This window comes from Oncorhynchus gorbuscha, unplaced genomic scaffold (assembly GCF_021184085.1).
Source record: "Oncorhynchus gorbuscha isolate QuinsamMale2020 ecotype Even-year unplaced genomic scaffold, OgorEven_v1.0 Un_scaffold_1654, whole genome shotgun sequence".
In the NCBI taxonomy this organism is placed as follows: Eukaryota; Metazoa; Chordata; class Actinopteri; order Salmoniformes; family Salmonidae; genus Oncorhynchus; species Oncorhynchus gorbuscha.
This window is the reverse complement of record NW_025746372.1, coordinates 7,501-27,779: the sequence shown is the minus strand read 5'-3', so window position 1 is coordinate 27,779 and position 20,279 is coordinate 7,501. Positions and strand designations below refer to the sequence as shown.

Here is a 20,279-nt window from a genome sequence, read left to right as displayed (position 1 = left end):
AACAGAACTAGCCTTTCATCCCAGGGTATAACAGAACTAGCCTTTCATCCCAGGGTATAACACCAATCAACAGGTGAACCAGAACTAGCCTTTCATCCCAGGGTATAACACCAATCAACAGGTGAACCAGAACTAGCCTTTCATCCCAGGGTATAACATTAATCAACAGGTGAACCAGAACTAGCCTTTCATCCCAGGGTATAACACCAATCAACAGGTGAACCAGAACTAGCCTTTCATCCCAGGGTATACCAGAACTAGCCTTTCATCCCAGGGTATAACACCAATCAACAGGTGAACCAGAACTAGCCTTTCATCCCAGGGTATAACACCAATCAACAGGTGAACCAGAACTAGCCTTTCATCCCAGGGTATAACACCAATCAACAGGTGAACCAGAACTAGCCTTTCATCCCAGGGTATAACACCAATCAACAGGTGAACCAGAACTAGCCTTTCATCCCAGGGTATAACACCAATCAACAGGTGAACCAGAACTAGCCTTTCATCCCAGGGTATAACAGAACTAGCCTTTCATCCCAGGGTATAACACCAATCAACAGGTGAACCAGAACTAGCCTTTCATCCCAGGGTATAACACCAATCAACAGGTGAACCAGAACTAGCCTTTCATCCCAGGGTATAACACCAATCAACAGGTGAACCAGAACTAGCCTTTCATCCCAGGGTATAACATCAATCAACAGGTGAATCAGAAGTTGCAGTAAAAGTGGTCAACAAGATGATAAAGAAACAAACCATTCATAAATTCACAGGAAACTATTAAAATAATTATTTACAGAATAACCCAATATAGTACAGGACAAAAACGACTGCAGCCACCAGTACTTTTGGGAAGAAAAATATAACAATATTTAAATTAACTTTAAAAAAGAAACAATAGAAAAGCTATGCTCAAAAGTGGCTTTTCTTTTTGTTTAGAAACAGTCCCAGCTCTTTACAGTGTCCATGTGAGATGAGAGTTGCTGCTATGGCAGCGAGAAAACGAACACGTATTTGTCTCGTCTGTCTTCCTTGGCCTGGAAATAGCGTCTTTCTGGATATCAGACCTGTAGAGAGAGACCAGAGAACAGACTTACTACAGAGATACTACAAGCACCCAGACCTCCCATTAAAACACCACAGCTAGCCTGAAATACAGACCTGTTTCGTGCTAACATTCCACCTCTTGTACTCTTTGTGTCATTTGTTTGGCACGACAAGGAGATGAACGTTAGCACAAAGAGACTGGTACCCAGGCTATGTCACAAACAGCAGAGACTGGTACCCAGGCTATGTCACAAACAGCAGAGACTGGTACCCAGGCTATGTCACAAACAGCAGAGACTGGTACCCAGGCTATGTCACAAACAGCAGAGACTGGTACCCAGGCTATGTCACAAACAGCAGAGACTGGTACCCAGGCTATGTCACAAACAGCAGAGACTGGTACCCAGGCTATGTCACAAACAGCAGAGACTGGTACCCAGGCTATGTCACAAACAGCAGAGACTGGTACCCAGGCTATGTCACAAACAGCAGAGACTGGTACCCAGGCTATGTCACAAACAGCAGAGACTGGTACCCAGGCTATGTCACAAACAGCAGAGACTGGTACCCAGGCTATGTCACAAACAGCAGAGACTGGTACCCAGGCTATGTCACAAACAGCAGAGACTGGTACCCAGGCTATGTCACAAACAGCAGAGACTGGTACCCAGGCTATGTCACAAACAGCAGAGACTGGTACCCAGGCTATGTCACAAACAGCAGAGACTGGTACCCAGGCTATGTCACAAACAGCAGAGACTGGTACCCAGGCTATGTCACAAACAGCAGAGACTGGTACCCAGGCTATGTCACAAACAGCAGAGACTGGTACCCAGGCTATGTCACAAACAGCAGAGACTGGTACCCAGGCTATGTCACAAACAGCAGAGACTGGTACCCAGGCTATGTCACAAACAGCAGAGACTGGTACCCAGGCTATGTCACAAACAGCAGAGACTGGTACCCAGGCTATGTCACAAACAGCAGAGACTGGTACCCAGGCTATGTCACAAACAGCAGAGACTGGTACCCAGGCTATGTCACAAACAGCAGAGACTGGTACCCAGGCTATGTCACAAACAGCAGAGACTGGTACCCAGGCTATGTCACAAACAGCAGAGACTGGTACCCAGGCTATGTCACAAACAGCAGAGACTGGTACCCAGGCTATGTCACAAACAGCAGAGACTGGTACCCAGGCTATGTCACAAACAGCAGAGACTGGTACCCAGGCTATGTCACAAACAGCAGCAGCTTGGAGAAATACAGGCTTCCATACAGTATAGATTATAGCACAGCTCTTAGCCCATTATTCACATCTCATCTCAGTACCAGTGCTGATCTGGGATCAGTTTTTCCCCTTTTTAGATCATAATGAATGAGATTACAAGGACTGGTGGGACCTGATCTTAGTTCAACCACTTCTACTCTGAGAAGCTCTGTGAATACAGGCCCTGGGCGTTGTTTAGAGGAGATTTGAGTTGAGGTGTTGTTTAGAGGAGGAGGTTTGAGTTGAGGTGTTGTTTAGAGGAGGTTTGAGTTGAGGTGTTGTTTAGAGGAGGTTTGAGTTGAGGTGTTGTTTAGAGGAGGTTTGAGTTGAGGTGTTGTTTAGAGGAGGTGGTTTGAGTTGAGGTGTTGTTTAGAGGAGGTGGTTTGAGTTGATGTGTTGTTTAGAGGAGGAGGTTTGAGTTGAGGTGTTGTTTAGAGAAGGAGGTTTAAGTTGAGGTGTTGTTTAGAGGAGGAGGTTTGAGTTGAGGTGTTGTTTAGAGGAGGAGGTTTGAGTTGAGGTGTTTAGAGGAGGAGGTTTGAGTTGAGGTGTTGTTTAGAGGAGGTGGTTTGAGTTGATGTGTTGCTCCACTTACTCCAAGTAGGGTCCCAGTCAGGAATCACACTATAGTGGAAGGAGCTACTTTCTGGAGATGAATGGAGGGAAGGAGAGAGGGAGGGAGGGAGGAAGGGAAGCCAGGGTTACAGATGTGTTATGAGGAATGTTACAAGTATTGATCAAGTCAGCAGGGTTATTGATCAAGTCAGCAGGGTTATTGATCTTGTCAGCAGGGTTTTGCACAAAGCCAAGCTCATACAGGTGACATTTAATCAATCAATGAAATTATAGTTAACACAAATCAACAGTATATATCACATTCCATTACAGACAAACTATCAACCATTCTTCCATGACTGCAGAATGCAGGGATCGTCACGCATCACAAATCAGACCTGCATTGAACTGAACTGGTGTTGTAGCGCTGGGCTGGAGAAAAACCCTGCACACACTGCATCTCTCCAGAACCAGGGCCACTGTGGATAAACTGTAACCTGACGAGCCTGTGAACCCACCCGTGACCATTACGTTCACTTACGGCTGAAATGTACTGGCTGTTGTAGTGCGGCTTGTCTTTGGGCAGGCTGGGGGAGGTCACGGCGTCGGACGGGGGACGGCAGGGGAACGAGGGATCCTCAGATAAACTGGCCTCAGGGAGGTGGCTGGACACACAGCCACTGTCTGAACCACTGGAGCCGCTGCCGGACAGACAGTGGGACGATGAACCTGAGCTCTCTGTAGCTGTGGAGGGCGGGAGGGAGGGAGGGGGAGGAGAGGGAGGGGAGGAGGGAGGGGGAGGGGAGAGGGAGGGGGAGAGGGAGGGGAGGGGGAGGGGGAGAGGGAGAGGGAGAGGGAGGGGAGGGAGGGAGGGGGAGGGGAGGAGAGGGAGAGGGAGGGGAGGAGAGGGAGGGGAGGGGAGGGGAGGAGGGAGGGGAGAGGGAGGGGAGGAGAGGGAGGGGGGGAGAGGGAGGGGAGGGGAGGAGAGGGAGGGGAGGGAGGGAGGGAGGGAGGGGAGGGAGGGAGGGGAGAGGGAGGGGAGGAGAGGGAGGGAGGGAGGGGGAGAGGGAGGGAGGGAGGAGGGAGGGAGGGAGGAGAGGGAGGGGAGGAGAGGGAGGGGAGGAGAGGGAGGGAGGGGAGGAGGGAGGGGGAGAGGGAGGGGGAGGGGAGAGGGAGGGAGAGGGAGGGGGAGGGGAGAGGGAGGGAGGGAGGAGGGAGAGGGAGGGAGGGGAGAGGGAGGGAGGGGGGAGGGAGGGAGGGGGAGGGGGGGGAGGGGAGAGGAAGGGAGAGAGAGAGGAAGGGAGGGGGAGGGAGGGGAGAGGGAGGGGAGAGGGAGGGAGGAAGGGGAGAGGGGAGGGAGAGGGAGGGAGAGAGAGAGGGAGGGAGGAGGGAGGAGGGGAGGAGAGAGAGGGGAGGGAGGGGGGAGGGAGGGAGGGAGGGAGGGAGAGAGAGGGAGGAGGGGAGGGAGGGGGAGGGAGGAGGGGAGGGAGAGAGAGGGAGGAGGGGAGGGAGGAGGGGAGGGAGAGAGAGGGAGAGAGAGGGGGGGGGGGGGAGGAGGGAGTGAGGGAGTGCGAGGGGGAGAAACGGAGAGGAGAGGAGTTGATCAACACTGATAGGTGGGTTTGGTTGGTACAGTAACTAAGACAAACTATATTAACTTCCAATCTGTAGAAACTCTGGGAATAGAATGGTTCATAACGCAGCGGAACCATCACAGAACAGTTGAAATAGATAAATATATAATAGATAAATATATATAAATATATAATAGATAAATATATATAAATATATAATAGATAAATATATAATAGATAAATATATATAAATATATAATAGATAAATATATATAAATATATAATAGATAAATATATATAAATATATCATAGATAAATATATAATAGATAAATATATATAAATATATAATAGATAAATATATATAAATATATAATAGATAAATATATATAAATATATAATAGATAAAAATATATAAATATATAATAGATAAATATATATAAATATATAATAGATAAATATATAATAGATAAATATATATAAATATATAATAGATAAATATATATAAATATATATAAATATATCATAGATAAATATATAATAGATAAATATATATAAATATATAATAGATAAATATATATAAATATATCATAGATAAATATATAATAGATAAATATATATAAATATATAATAGATAAATATATATAAATATATAATAGATAAATATATATAAATATATAATAGATAAATATATATAAATATATCATAGATAAATATATATAAATATATAATAGATAAATATATATAAATATATAATAGATAAATATATATAAATATATATAAATATATAATAGATAAATATATATAAATATATAATAGATAAATATATATAAATATATAATAGATAAATATATATAAATATATAATAGATAAATATATATAAATATATATAAATATATAGTACATTATGTAAATCATAAGAGATTTAAGGAGATAGATGGGATGGACAGAGAGTCGCTGATATACTGTATGTAGTCATGGAGGGATGATCTATACAGTATGTAGTCATGGAGGGATGATCTATACAGTATGTAGTCATGGAGGGATGATCTATACAGTATGTAGTCATGGAGGGATGATCTATACAGTATGTAGTCATGGAGGGATGATCTATACAGTATGTAGTCATGGAGGGATGATCTATACAGCAGCATGGAGGGATGATCTATACAGTATGTGGTCATGGAGGGATGATCTATACAGTATGTAGTCATGGAGGGATGATCTATACAGTATGGAGGGATGATCTATACAGTATGGAGGGATGATCTATACAGTATGGAGGGATGATCTATACAGTATGGAGGGATGATCTATACAGTATGTAGTCATGGAGGGATGATCTATACAGTATGTAGTCATGGAGGGATTATATATACAGTATGTAGTCATGGAGGGATGATCTATACAGTATGTAGCCATGGAGGGATGATATATACAGTATGTAGGGATGATCTATACAGTATGTAGTCATGGAGGGATGATCTATACAGTATGGAGGGATGATCTATACAGTATGTAGTCATGGAGGGATGATCTATACAGTATGTAGTCATGGAGGGATGATCTATACAGTATGGAGGGATGATCTATACAGTATGTAGTCATGGAGGGATGATCTATACAGTATGTAGTCATGGAGGGATGATCTATACAGTATGTAGTCATGGAGGGATGATCTATACAGTATGGAGGGATGATCTATACAGTATGTAGTCGTGGAGGGATGATCTATACAGTATGTAGTCATGGAGGGATGATCTATACAGTATGGAGGGATGATCTATACAGTATGTAGTCATGGAGGGATGATCTATACAGTATGTAGTCATGGAGGGATGATCTATACAGTATGTAGTCATGGAGGGATGATCTATACAGTATGTAGTCATGGAGGGATGATCTATACAGTATGTAGTCATGGAGGGATGATCTATACAGTATGGAGGGATGATCTATACAGTATGTAGTCATGGAGGGATGATCTATACAGTATGTAGTCATGGAGGGATGATCTATACAGTATGTAGTCATGGAGGGATGATCTATACAGTATGTAGTCATGGAGGGATGATCTATACAGTATGGAGGGATGATCTATACAGTATGTAGTCATGGAGGGATGATCTATACAGTATGTAGTCATGGAGGGATGATCTATACAGTATGTAGTCATGGAGGGATGATCTATACAGTATGTAGTCATGGAGGGATGATCTATACAGTATGTAGTCATGGAGGATGATGATCTATACAGTATGGAGGGATGATCTATACAGTATGTAGTCATGGAGGGATGATCTATACAGTATGTAGTCATGGAGGGATGATCTATACAGTATGTAGTCATGGAGGGATGATCTATACAGTATGTAGTCATGGAGGGATGATCTATACAGTATGTAGTCATGTCATGGAGGGATGATCTATACAGTATGTAGTCATGGAGGGATGATCTATACAGTATGTAGTCATGGAGGGATGATCTATACAGTAGATTCTATACAGTATGTAGTCATGGAGGGATGATCTATACAGTATGTAGTCATGGAGGGATGATCTATACTGTATGTAGTCATGGAGGGATGATCTATACAGTATGTAGGGATGATCTATACAGTATGTAGTCATGGAGGGATGATCTATACTGTATGTAGTCATGGTGGAGGGAGATCTATCATGGAGGGATGATCTATACATTATGTAGTAATGGAGGGATGATCTATACAGTATGTAGTCATGGAGGGATGATCTATACAGTATGTAGTCATGGAGGGATGATCTATACAGTATGTGCTCATGGAGGGATGATCTATGTAGTCATGGAGGGATGTATGTAGTCATGGAGGGATGATCTATACAGTATGTGCTCATGGAGGGATGATCTATACAGTATGTAGTCATGGAGGGATGATCTATACAGTATGTGCTCATGGAGGGATGATCTATACAGTATGTAGTCATGGAGGGATGATCTATACAGTATGTGCTCATGGAGGGATGATCTATACAGTATGGAGGGATAATCTATACAGTATGTAGTCATGGAGGGATGATCTATACAGTATGTAGTCATGGAGGGATGATCTATACAGTATGTAGTCATGGAGGGATGATCTATACAGTATGTACTCATGGAGGGATGATCTATACAGTATGGAGGGATGATCTATACAGTATGTAGTCATGGAGGGATGATCTATACAGTATGTAGCCATGGAGGGATGATCTATACAGTATGGAGGGATGATCTATACAGTATGGAGGGATGATCTATACAGTCATGGAGGGATGATCTATACAGTATGTCATGGAGGGATGATCTATACAGTATGTAGTCATGGAGGGATGATCTATACAGTATGGAGGGATGATCTATACATGGAGGGTATGTAGTCATGGAGGGATGATCTATACAGTATGTAGTCATGGAGGGATGATCTATACAGTATGTAGTCATGGAGGGATGATCTATACAGTATGTAGTCATGGAGGGATGATCTATACAGTATGTAATCATGGAGGGATGATCTATACAGTATGGAGGGATGATCTATAGTATGGAGGGAGTATGTAGTCATGGAGGGATGATCTATACAGCATGGAGGGATGATCTATACAGTATGTAGTCATGGAGGGATGATCTATACAGCATGGAGGGATGATCTATACAGTATGTGGTCATGGAGGGATGATCTATACAGTATGTAGTCATGGAGGGATGATCTATACAGTATGGAGGGATGATCTATAGAGTATGGAGGGATGATCTATACAGTATGGAGGGATGATCTATACAGTATGGAGGGATGATCTATACAGTATGTAGTCATGGAGGGATGATCTATACAGTATGTAGTCATGGAGGGATGATCTATACAGTATGTAGCCATGGAGGGATGATATATACAGTATGTAGGGATGATCTATACAGTATGTAGTCATGGAGGGATGATCTATAGTATGGAGGGAGTATGGAGGGATGATCTATACAGTATGTAGTCATGGAGGGATGATCTATACAGTATGTAGTCATGGAGGGATGATCTATACAGTATGGAGGGATGATCTATACAGTATGTAGTCATGGAGGGATGATCTATACAGTATGTAGTCATGGAGGGATGATCTATACAGTATGTAGTCATGGAGGGATGATCTATACTGTATGTAGTCATGGAGGGATGATCTATACAGTATGGAGGGATGATCTATACAGTATGTAGTCATGGAGGGATGATCTATGATATATACAGTATGTAGTCATGGAGGGATGATCTATACAGTATGTAGTCATGGAGGGATGATCTATACAGTATGTAGTCATGGAGGGATGATCTATACAGTATGGAGGGATGATCTATACAGTATGTAGTCATGGAGGGATGATCTATACAGTATGTACTCATGGATGGCTGGCTGCTGGTCTCGTGCTCCATCTCGTCCTCCTCCAGACACGGGCTGATGAAGGGCCTCTCTCCCCCGGGCAGCAGGGCCTGGCTGTGGCTGCTGTACATGTGCAGGTTGAGGGGCCCCAGGAGAGTGCAGGAGCCAGACGCAGCAGGGGCCCCGCCACCAGACCCCCCGTTACTCGACGCTGTCCGCTTGAAAGGGTTGGAGTGGTCGAACAGGGACACGGCAATGGAGGCTCGAGTTCTGGCACCTGGGGGACGGGTCAGGGACAGCTTTGGTTTAGTGGTTATTGATCAGTGTACTAGACAGTGGTTTAGTGGTTATTGATCAGTGGACTAGACAGTGGTTTAGTGGTTATTGATCAGTGTAATAGACAGTGGTTTAGTGGTTATTGATCAGTGGACTAGACAGTGGTTTAGTTTAGTGGTTATTGATCAGTGTGCTAGACAGTGGTTTAGTGGTTATTGATCAGTGTACTAGACAGTGGTTTAGTGGTTATTGATCAGTGTACTAGACAGTGGTTTAGTGGTTATTGATCAGTGTAATAGACAGTGGTTTAGTTTAGTGGTTATTGATCAGTGTACTAGACAGTGGTTTAGTGGTTATTGATCAGTGTACTAGACAGTGGTTTAGTTTAGTGGTTATTGATCAGTGTACTAGACAGCTTTGGTTTAGTGGTTATTGATCAGTGTACTAGACAGTGGTTTAGTTTAGTGGTTATTGATCAGTGTGCTAGACAGTGGTTTAGTGGTTATTGATCAGTGTACTAGACAGTGGTTTAGTGGTTATTGATCAGTGGACTAGACAGTGGTTTAGTTTAGTGGTTATTGATCAGTGTACTAGACAGTGGTTTAGTGGTTATTGATCAGTGTAATAGACAGTGGTTTAGTGGTTATTGATCAGTGTAATAGACAGTGGTTTAGTGGTTATTGATCAGTGTACTAGACAGTGGTTTAGTGGTTATTGATCAGTGTACTAGACAGTGGTTTAGTTTAGTGGTTATTGATCAGTGTACTAGACAGTGGTTTAGTGGTTATTGATCAGTGTACTAGACAGTGGTTTAGTGGTTATTGATCAGTGTACTAGACAGTGGTTTAGTTTAGTGGTTATTGATCAGTGTACTAGACAGTGGTTTAGTGGTTATTGATCAGTGTAATAGACAGTGGTTTAGTGGTTATTGATCAGTGGACTAGACAGTGGTTTAGTTTAGTGGTTATTGATCAGTGTACTAGACAGTGGTTTAGTGGTTATTGATCAGTGTACTAGACAGTGGTTTAGTTTAGTGGTTATTGATCAGTGGACTAGACAGTGGTTTAGTTTAGTGGTTATTGATCAGTGTAATAGACAGTGGTTTAGTGGTTATTGATCAGTGTACTAGACAGTGGTTTAGTGGTTATTGATCAGTGTACTAGACAGTGGTTTAGTGGTTATTGATCAGTGTACTAGACAGTGGTTTAGTGGTTATTGATCAGTGTACTAGACAGTGGTTTAGTGGTTATTGATCAGTGTACTAGACAGTGGTTTAGTTTAGTGGTTATTGATCAGTGTAATAGACAGTGGTTTAGTTTAGTGGTTATTGATCAGTGTACTAGACAGTGGTTTAGTGGTTATTGATCAGTGTACTAGACAGTGGTTTAGTTTAGTGGTTATTGATCAGTGTACTAGACAGTGGTTTAGTTTAGTGGTTATTGATCAGTGTACTAGACAGTGGTTTAGTGGTTATTGATCAGTGTACTAGACAGTGGTTTAGTGGTTATTGATCAGTGTACTAGACAGTGGTTTAGTGGTTATTGATCAGTGTACTAGACAGTGGTTTAGTGGTTATTGATCAGTGTACTAGACAGTAGTTTAGTGGTTATTGATCAGTGTACTAGACAGTGGTTTAGTGGTTATTGATCAGTGGACTAGACAGTAGTTTAGTGGTTATTGATCAGTGTACTAGACAGTAGTTTAGTGGTTATTGATCAGTGGACTAGACAGTGGTTTAGTGGTTATTGATCAGTGTACTAGACAGTGGTTTAGTGGTTATTGATCAGTGTACTAGACAGTAGTTTAGTGGTTATTGATCAGTGTACTAGACAGTGGTTTAGTTTAGTGGTTATTGATCAGTGTGCTAGACAGTGGTTTAGTTTAGTGGTTATTGATCAGTGTACTAGACAGTAGTTTAGTTTAGTGGTTATTGATCAGTGTACTAGACAGTGGTTTAGTTTAGTGGTTATTGATCAGTGTACTAGACAGTGGTTTAGTTTAGTGGTTATTGATCAGTGTACTAGACAGCTTTGGTTTAGTGGTTATTGATCAGTGTACTAGACAGTGGTTTAGTGGTTATTGATCAGTGTACTAGACAGTGGTTTAGTTTAGTGGTTATTGATCAGTGTACTAGACAGTGGTTTAGTGGTTATTGATCAGTGTACTAGACAGTGGTTTAGTGGTTATTGATCATTGATCAGTGTACTAGACAGTGGTTTAGTGGTTATTGATCAGTGTACTAGACAGTGGTTTAGTGGTTATTGATCAGTGTAATAGACAGTGGTTTAGTGGTTATTGATCAGTGTACTAGACAGTGGTTTAGTTTAGTGGTTATTGATCAGTGTACTAGACAGTGGTTTAGTGGTTATTGATCAGTGTACTAGACAGTGGTTTAGTGGTTATTGATCAGTGTACTAGACAGTGGTTTAGTGGTTATTGATCGGTGTACTAGACAGTGGTTTAGTGGTTATTGATCAGTGTACTAGACAGTGGTTTAGTGGTTATTGATCAGTGTACTAGACAGTGGTTTAGTGGTTATTGATCAGTGTACTAGACAGTGGTTTAGTGGTTATTGATCAGTGTACTAGACAGTGGTTTAGTGGTTATTGATCAGTGTACTAGACAGTGGTTTAGTGGTTATTGATCAGTGTACTAGACAGTGGTTTAGTGGTTATTGATCAGTGTACTAGACAGTGGTTTAGTGGTTATTGATCAGTGTACTAGACAGTGGTTTAGTTTAGTGGTTATTGATCAGTGTACTAGACAGTGGTTTAGTTTAGTGGTTATTGATCAGTGTACTAGACAGTGGTTTAGTTTAGTGGTTATTGATCAGTGTAATAGACAGTGGTTTAGTGGTTATTGATCAGTGGACTAGACAGTGGTTTAGTTTAGTGGTTATTGATCAGTGTACTAGACAGTGGTTTAGTTTAGTGGTTATTGATCAGTGTACTAGACAGTGGTTTAGTGGTTATTGATCAGTGTACTAGACAGTGGTTTAGTTTAGTGGTTATTGATCAGTGTACTAGACAGTGGTTTAGTGGTTATTGATCAGTGTACTAGACAGTGGTTTAGTTTAGTGGTTATTGATCAGTGTACTAGACAGTGGTTTAGTGGTTATTGATCAGTGTACTAGACAGTGGTTTAGTTTAGTGGTTATTGATCGGTGTACTAGACAGTGGTTTAGTGGTTATTGATCAGTGTACTAGACAGTGGTTTAGTGGTTATTGATCAGTGTACTAGACAGTGGTTTAGTGGTTATTGATCAGTGTACTAGACAGTGGTTTAGTGGTTATTGATCAGTGTACTAGACAGTAGTTTAGTGGTTATTGATCAGTGTACTAGACAGTGGTTTAGTTTAGTGGTTATTGATCAGTGGACTAGACAGCTTTGGTTTAGTGGTTATTGATCAGTGTAATAGACAGTGGTTTAGTGGTTATTGATCAGTGTACTAGACAGTGGTTTAGTGGTTATTGATCAGTGTACTAGACAGTGGTTTAGTTTAGTGGTTATTGATCAGTGGACTAGACAGCTTTGGTTTAGTGGTTATTGATCAGTGTACTAGACAGTGGTTTAGTTTAGTGGTTATTGATCAGTGTAATAGACAGTGGTTTAGTGGTTATTGATCAGTGTACTAGACAGTGGTTTAGTGGTTATTGATCAGTGTACTAGACAGTGGTTTAGTGGTTATTGATCAGTGTACTAGACAGTGGTTTAGTGGTTATTGATCAGTGTACTAGACAGTGGTTTAGTTTAGTGGTTATTGATCAGTGTAATAGACAGTGGTTTAGTGGTTATTGATCAGTGGACTAGACAGTGGTTTAGTGGTTATTGATCAGTGTACTAGACAGTGGTTTAGTTTAGTGGTTATTGATCAGTGTACTAGACAGTGGTTTAGTTTAGTGGTTATTGATCAGTGTACTAGACAGTGGTTTAGTGGTTATTGATCAGTGTAATAGACAGTGGTTTAGTTTAGTGGTTATTGATCAGTGTACTAGACAGTGGTTTAGTGGTTATTGATCAGTGTACTAGACAGTGGTTTAGTGGTTATTGATCAGTGTACTAGACAGTGGTTTAGTGGTTATTGATCAGTGTACTAGACAGTGGTTTAGTGGTTATTGATCAGTGTAATAGACAGTGGTTTAGTGGTTATTGATCAGTGTACTAGACAGTGGTTTAGTGGTTATTGATCAGTGTACTAGACAGTGGTTAGACAGTGATCAGTGTTAGACAGTTTAGTGGTTATTGATCAGTGTACTAGACAGTGGTTTAGTGGTTATTGATCAGTGTACTAGACAGTGGTTTAGTGGTTATTGATCAGTGTAATAGACAGTGGTTTAGTGGTTATTGATCAGTGTACTAGACAGTGGTTTAGTGGTTATTGATCAGTGTACTAGACAGTGGTTTAGTGGTTATTGATCAGTGTACTAGACAGTGGTTTAGTGGTTATTGATCAGTGTACTAGACAGTGGTTTAGTGGTTATTGATCAGTGTACTAGACAGTGGTTTAGTGGTTATTGATCAGTGTACTAGACAGTGGTTTAGTGGTTATTGATCAGTGTACTAGACAGTGGTTTAGTTTAGTGGTTATTGATCAGTGTACTAGACAGTGGTTTAGTTTAGTGGTTATTGATCAGTGTACTAGACAGTGGTTTAGTTTAGTGGTTATTGATCAGTGTAATAGACAGTGGTTTAGTGGTTATTGATCAGTGTAATAGACAGTGGTTTAGTTTAGTGGTTATTGATCAGTGTACTAGACAGTGGGTTTAGTGGTTATTGATCAGTGTACTAGACAGTGGTTTAGTGGTTATTGATCAGTGTACTAGACAGTGGTTTAGTGGTGGTTTAGTGGTTTAGTGGTTATTGATCAGTGTACTAGACAGTGGTTTAGTGGTTATTGATCAGTGTACTAGACAGTGGTTTAGTTTAGTGGTTATTGATCAGTGTACTAGACAGTGGTTTAGTGGTTATTGATCAGTGTACTAGACAGTGGTTTAGTTTAGTGGTTATTGATCAGTGTACTAGACAGTGGTTTAGTGGTTATTGATCAGTGTACTAGACAGTGGTTTAGTGGTTATTGATCAGTGTACTAGACAGTGGTTTAGTGGTTATTGATCAGTGTACTAGACAGTGGTTTAGTGGTTATTGATCAGTGTACTAGACAGTAGTTTAGTGGTTATTGATCAGTGTACTAGACAGTGGGTTTAGTGGTTATTGATCAGTGGACTAGACAGCTTTGGTTTAGTGGTTATTGATCAGTGTAATAGACAGTGGTTTAGTGGTTATTGATCAGTGTACTAGACAGTGGTTTAGTGGTTATTGATCAGTGTACTAGACAGTGGTTTAGTTTAGTGGTTATTGATCAGTGGACTAGACAGCTTTGGTTTAGTGGTTATTGATCAGTGTACTAGACAGTGGTTTAGTTTAGTGGTTATTGATCAGTGTAATAGACAGTGGTTTAGTGGTTATTGATCAGTGTACTAGACAGTGGTTTAGTGGTTATTGATCAGTGTACTAGACAGTGGTTTAGTGGTTATTGATCAGTGTAATAGACAGTGGTTTAGTGGTTATTGATCAGTGTACTAGACAGTGGTTTAGTTTAGTGGTTATTGATCAGTGTACTAGACAGTGGTTTAGTTTAGTGGTTATTGATCAGTGTACTAGACAGTGGTTTAGTGGTTATTGATCAGTGTACTAGACAGTGGTTTAGTTTAGTGGTTATTGATCAGTGTAATAGACAGTGGTTTAGTGGTTATTGATCAGTGTACTAGACAGTGGTTTAGTGGTTATTGATCAGTGTACTAGACAGTGGTTTAGTGGTTATTGATCAGTGTAATAGACAGTGGTTTAGTGGTTATTGATCAGTGTACTAGACAGTAGTTTAGTGGTTATTGATCAGTGTACTAGACAGTGGTTTAGTTTAGTGGTTATTGATCAGTGTACTAGACAGTGGTTTAGTGGTTATTGATCAGTGTAATAGACAGTGGTTTAGTTTAGTGGTTATTGATCAGTGTACTAGACAGTGGTTTAGTGGTTATTGATCAGTGTACTAGACAGTGGTTTAGTGGTTATTGATCAGTGTACTAGACAGTGGTTTAGTGGTTATTGATCAGTGTACTAGACAGTGGTTTAGTTTAGTGGTTAGTGGTTTAGTGGTTATTGATCAGTGTACTAGACAGTGGTTTAGTGGTTATTGATCAGTGTACTAGACAGTGGTTTAGTGGTTATTGATCAGTGTACTAGACAGTGGTTTAGTGGTTATTGATCAGTGTACTAGACAGTGGTTTAGTGGTTATTGATCAGTGTACTAGACAGTGGTTTAGTGGTTATTGATCAGTGTAATAGACAGTGGTTTAGTGGTTATTGATCAGTGTACTAGACAGTGGTTTAGTGGTTATTGATCAGTGTACTAGACAGTGGTTTAGTTTAGTGGTTATTGATCAGTGTACTAGACAGTGGTTTAGTTTAGTGGTTATTGATCAGTGTACTAGACAGTGGTTTAGTTTAGTGGTTATTGATCAGTGTACTAGACAGTGGTTTAGTGGTTATTGATCAGTGTAATAGACAGTGGTTTAGTTTAGTGGTTATTGATCAGTGTAATAGACAGTGGTTTAGTGGTTATTGATCAGTGTACTAGACAGTGGTTTAGTGGTTATTGATCAGTGTACTAGACAGTGGTTTAGTTTAGTGGTTATTGATCAGTGTACTAGACAGTGGTTTAGTGGTTATTGATCAGTGGACTAGACAGTGGTTTAGTGGTTATTGATCAGTGTACTAGACAGTGGTTTAGTGGTTATTGATCAGTGTACTAGACAGTGGTTTAGTGGTTATTGATCAGTGTACTAGACAGTGGTTTAGTGGTTATTGATCAGTGTAATAGACAGTGGTTTAGTTGAGTGGTTATTGATCAGTGTAATAGACAGTGGTTTAGTTTAGTGGTTATTGATCAGTGTACTAGACAGTGGTTTAGTGGTTATTGATCAGTGTACTAGACAGTGGTTTAGTTTAGTGGTTATTGATCAGTGTACTAGACAGTGGTTTAGTTTAGTGGTTATTGATCAGTGTACTAGACAGTGGTTTAGTTTAGTGGTTATTGATCAGTGTACTAGACAGTGGTTTAGTTTAGTGGTTATTGATCAGTGTAATAGACAGTGGTTTAGTGGTTATTGATCAGTGGACTAGACAGTGGTTTAGTTTAGTGGTTATTGATCAGTGTACTAGACAGTGGTTTAGTTTAGTGGTTATTGATCAGTGTACTAGACAGTGGTTTAGTGGTTATTGATCAGTGTACTAGACAGTGGTTTAGTTTAGTGGTTATTGATCAGTGTACTAGACAGTGGTTTAGTGGTTATTGATCAGTGTACTAGACAGTGGTTTAGTTTAGTGGTTATTGATCAGTGTACTAGACAGTGGTTTAGTGGTTATTGATCAGTGTACTAGACAGTGGTTTAGTTTAGTGGTTATTGATCAGTGTACTAGACAGTGGTTTAGTGGTTATTGATCAGTGTACTAGACAGTGGTTTAGTGGTTATTGATCAGTGTACTAGACAGTGGTTTAGTGGTTATTGATCAGTGTACTAGACAGTGGTTTAGTGGTTATTGATCAGTGTACTAGACAGTGGTTTAGTTTAGTGGTTATTGATCAGTGGACTAGACAGCTTTGGTTTAGTGGTTATTGATCAGTGTAATAGACAGTGGTTTAGTGGTTATTGATCAGTGTACTAGACAGTGGTTTAGTGGTTATTGATCAGTGTACTAGACAGTGGTTTAGTTTAGTGGTTATTGATCAGTGGACTAGACAGCTTTGGTTTAGTGGTTATTGATCAGTGTACTAGACAGTGGTTTAGTTTAGTGGTTATTGATCAGTGTAATAGACAGTGGTTTAGTGGTTATTGATCAGTGTACTAGACAGTGGTTTAGTGGTTATTGATCAGTGTAATAGACAGTGGTTTAGTGGTTATTGATCAGTGTACTAGACAGTGGTTTAGTGGTTATTGATCAGTGTACTAGACAGTGGTTTAGTTTAGTGGTTATTGATCAGTGTACTAGACAGTGGTTTAGTTTAGTGGTTATTGATCAGTGTACTAGACAGTGGTTTAGTTTAGTGGTTATTGATCAGTGTACTAGACAGTGGTTTAGTGGTTATTGATCAGTGTAATAGACAGTGGTTTAGTTTAGTGGTTATTGATCAGTGTACTAGACAGTGGTTTAGTGGTTATTGATCAGTGTACTAGACAGTGGTTTAGTGGTTATTGATCAGTGTACTAGACAGTGGTTTAGTTTAGTGGTTATTGATCAGTGTACTAGACAGTGGTTTAGTGGTTATTGATCAGTGTACTAGACAGTGGTTTAGTGGTTATTGATCAGTGTACTAGACAGTGGTTTAGTGGTTATTGATCAGTGTACTAGACAGTGGTTTAGTGGTTATTGATCAGTGTACTAGACAGTGGTTTAGTGGTTATTGATCAGTGTACTAGACAGTGGTTTAGTTAGTGGTTATTGATCAGTGTAATAGACAGTGGTTTAGTTTAGTGGTTATTGTACTAGACAGTGGTTTAGTGGTTATTGATCAGTGTACTAGACAGTGGTTTAGTTTAGTGGTTATTGATCAGTGTACTAGACAGTGGTTTAGTTTAGTGGTTATTGATCAGTGTACTAGACAGTGGTTTAGTTTAGTGGTTATTGATCAGTGTACTAGACAGTGGTTTAGTTTAGTGGTTATTGATCAGTGTAATAGACAGTGGTTTAGTGGTTATTGATCAGTGGACTAGACAGTGGTTTAGTTTAGTGGTTATTGATCAGTGTACTAGACAGTGGTTTAGTTTAGTGGTTATTGATCAGTGTACTAGACAGTGGTTTAGTGGTTATTGATCAGTGTACTAGACAGTGGTTTAGTTTAGTGGTTATTGATCAGTGTACTAGACAGTGGTTTAGTGGTTATTGATCAGTGTACTAGACAGTGGTTTAGTTTAGTGGTTATTGATCAGTGTACTAGACAGTGGTTTAGTGGTTATTGATCAGTGTACTAGACAGTGGTTTAGTTTAGTGGTTATTGATCAGTGTACTAGACAGTGGTTTAGTGGTTATTGATCAGTGTACTAGACAGTGGTTTAGTGGTTATTGATCAGTGTACTAGACAGTGGTTTAGTGGTTATTGATCAGTGTACTAGACAGTGGTTTAGTGGTTATTGATCAGTGTACTAGACAGTAGTTTAGTGGTTATTGATCAGTGTACTAGACAGTGGTTTAGTTTAGTGGTTATTGATCAGTGGACTAGACAGCTTTGGTTTAGTGGTTATTGATCAGTGTACTAGACAGTGGTTTAGTGGTTATTGATCAGTGTACTAGACAGTGGTTTAGTGGTTATTGATCAGTGTACTAGACAGTGGTTTAGTTTAGTGGTTATTGATCAGTGGACTAGACAGCTTTGGTTTAGTGGTTATTGATCAGTGTACTAGACAGTGGTTTAGTTTAGTGGTTATTGATCAGTGTAATAGACAGTGGTTTAGTGGTTATTGATCAGTGTACTAGACAGTGGTTTAGTGGTTATTGATCAGTGTACTAGACAGTGGTTTAGTGGTTATTGATCAGTGTACTAGACAGTGGTTTAGTGGTTATTGATCAGTGTACTAGACAGTGGTTTAGTTTAGTGGTTATTGATCAGTGTAATAGACAGTGGTTTAGTGGTTATTGATCAGTGGACTAGACAGTGGTTTAGTGGTTATTGATCAGTGTACTAGACAGTGGTTTAGTTTAGTGGTTATTGATCAGTGTACTAGACAGTGGTTTAGTTTAGTGGTTATTGATCAGTGTACTAGACAGTGGTTTAGTGGTTATTGATCAGTGTAATAGACAGTGGTTTAGTTTAGTGGTTATTGATCAGTGTACTAGACAGTGGTTTAGTGGTTATTGATCAGTGTACTAGACAGTGGTTTAGTGGTTATTGATCAGTGTACTAGACAGTGGTTTAGTGGTTATTGATCAGTGTACTAGACAGTGGTTTAGTGGTTATTGATCAGTGTACTAGACAGTGGTTTAGTGGTTATTGATCAGTGTACTAGACAGTGGTTTAGTGGTTATTGATCAGTGTACTAGACAGTGGTTTAGTTTAGTGGTTATTGATCAGTGTACTAGACAGTGGTTTAGTTTAGTGGTTATTGATCAGTGTACTAGACAGTGGTTTAGTTTAGTGGTTATTGATCAGTGTACTAGACAGTGGTTTAGTGGTTATTGATCAGTGTAATAGACAGTGGTTTAGTTTAGTGGTTATTGATCAGTGTAATAGACAGTGGTTTAGTGGTTATTGATCAGTGTACTAGACAGTGGTTTAGTGGTTATTGATCAGTGTACTAGACAGTGGTTTAGTTTAGTGGTTATTGATCAGTGTACTAGACAGTGGTTTAGTGGTTATTGATCAGTGGACTAGACAGTGGTTTAGTGGTTATTGATCAGTGTACTAGACAGTGGTTTAGTGGTTATTGATCAGTGTACTAGACAGTGGTTTAGTGGTTATTGATCAGTGTACTAGACAGTGGTTTAGTGGTTATTGATCAGTGTAATAGACAGTGGTTTAGTTTAGTGGTTATTGATCAGTGTAATAGACAGTGGTTTAGTTTAGTGGTTATTGATCAGTGTACTAGACAGTGGTTTAGTGGTTATTGATCAGTGTACTAGACAGTGGTTTAGTTTAGTGGTTATTGATCAGTGTACTAGACAGTGGTTTAGTGGTTATTGATCAGTGTAATAGACAGTGGTTTAGTGGTTATTGATCAGTGTACTAGACAGTGGTTTAGTGGTTATTGATCAGTGTAATAGACAGTGGTTTAGTGGTTATTGATCAGTGTACTAGACAGTGGTTTAGTGGTTATTGATCAGTGTAATAGACAGTGGTTTAGTGGTTATTGATCAGTGTACTAGACAGTGGTTTAGTGGTTATTGATCAGTATACTAGACAGTGGTTTAGTTTAGTGGTTATTGATCAGTGTAATAGACAGTGGTTTAGTTTAGTGGTTATTGATCAGTGTACTAGACAGTGGTTTAGTGGTTATTGATCAGTGTACTAGACAGTGGTTTAGTGGTTATTGATCAGTGTACTAGACAGTGGTTTAGTGGTTATTGATCAGTGTACTAGACAGTGGTTTAGTGGTTATTGATCAGTGTAATAGACAGTGGTTTA

General features: G+C 40.1%; 1 protein-coding gene across 1 annotated transcript in view; it reads right to left on the bottom strand.

Annotated features, from left to right (window-relative positions):
- Positions 1-208: 208 nt before the first annotated feature.
- LOC124023602 (puratrophin-1-like) overlaps positions 209-20,279 on the bottom strand; it is a 27,373-nt gene continuing 7,302 nt past the window's right edge. The window contains exons 6-8 of the mRNA XM_046337986.1: positions 8,850-9,107; positions 3,414-3,616; positions 209-1,070 (exon numbers count right to left, since the gene is read on the bottom strand). Of these exons, the coding sequence (XP_046193942.1) occupies positions 1,065-1,070; positions 3,414-3,616; positions 8,850-9,107 (467 nt within the window). The 3' untranslated portion in view covers positions 209-1,064. The remainder of the gene's footprint in view (positions 1,071-3,413; positions 3,617-8,849; positions 9,108-20,279) is intronic.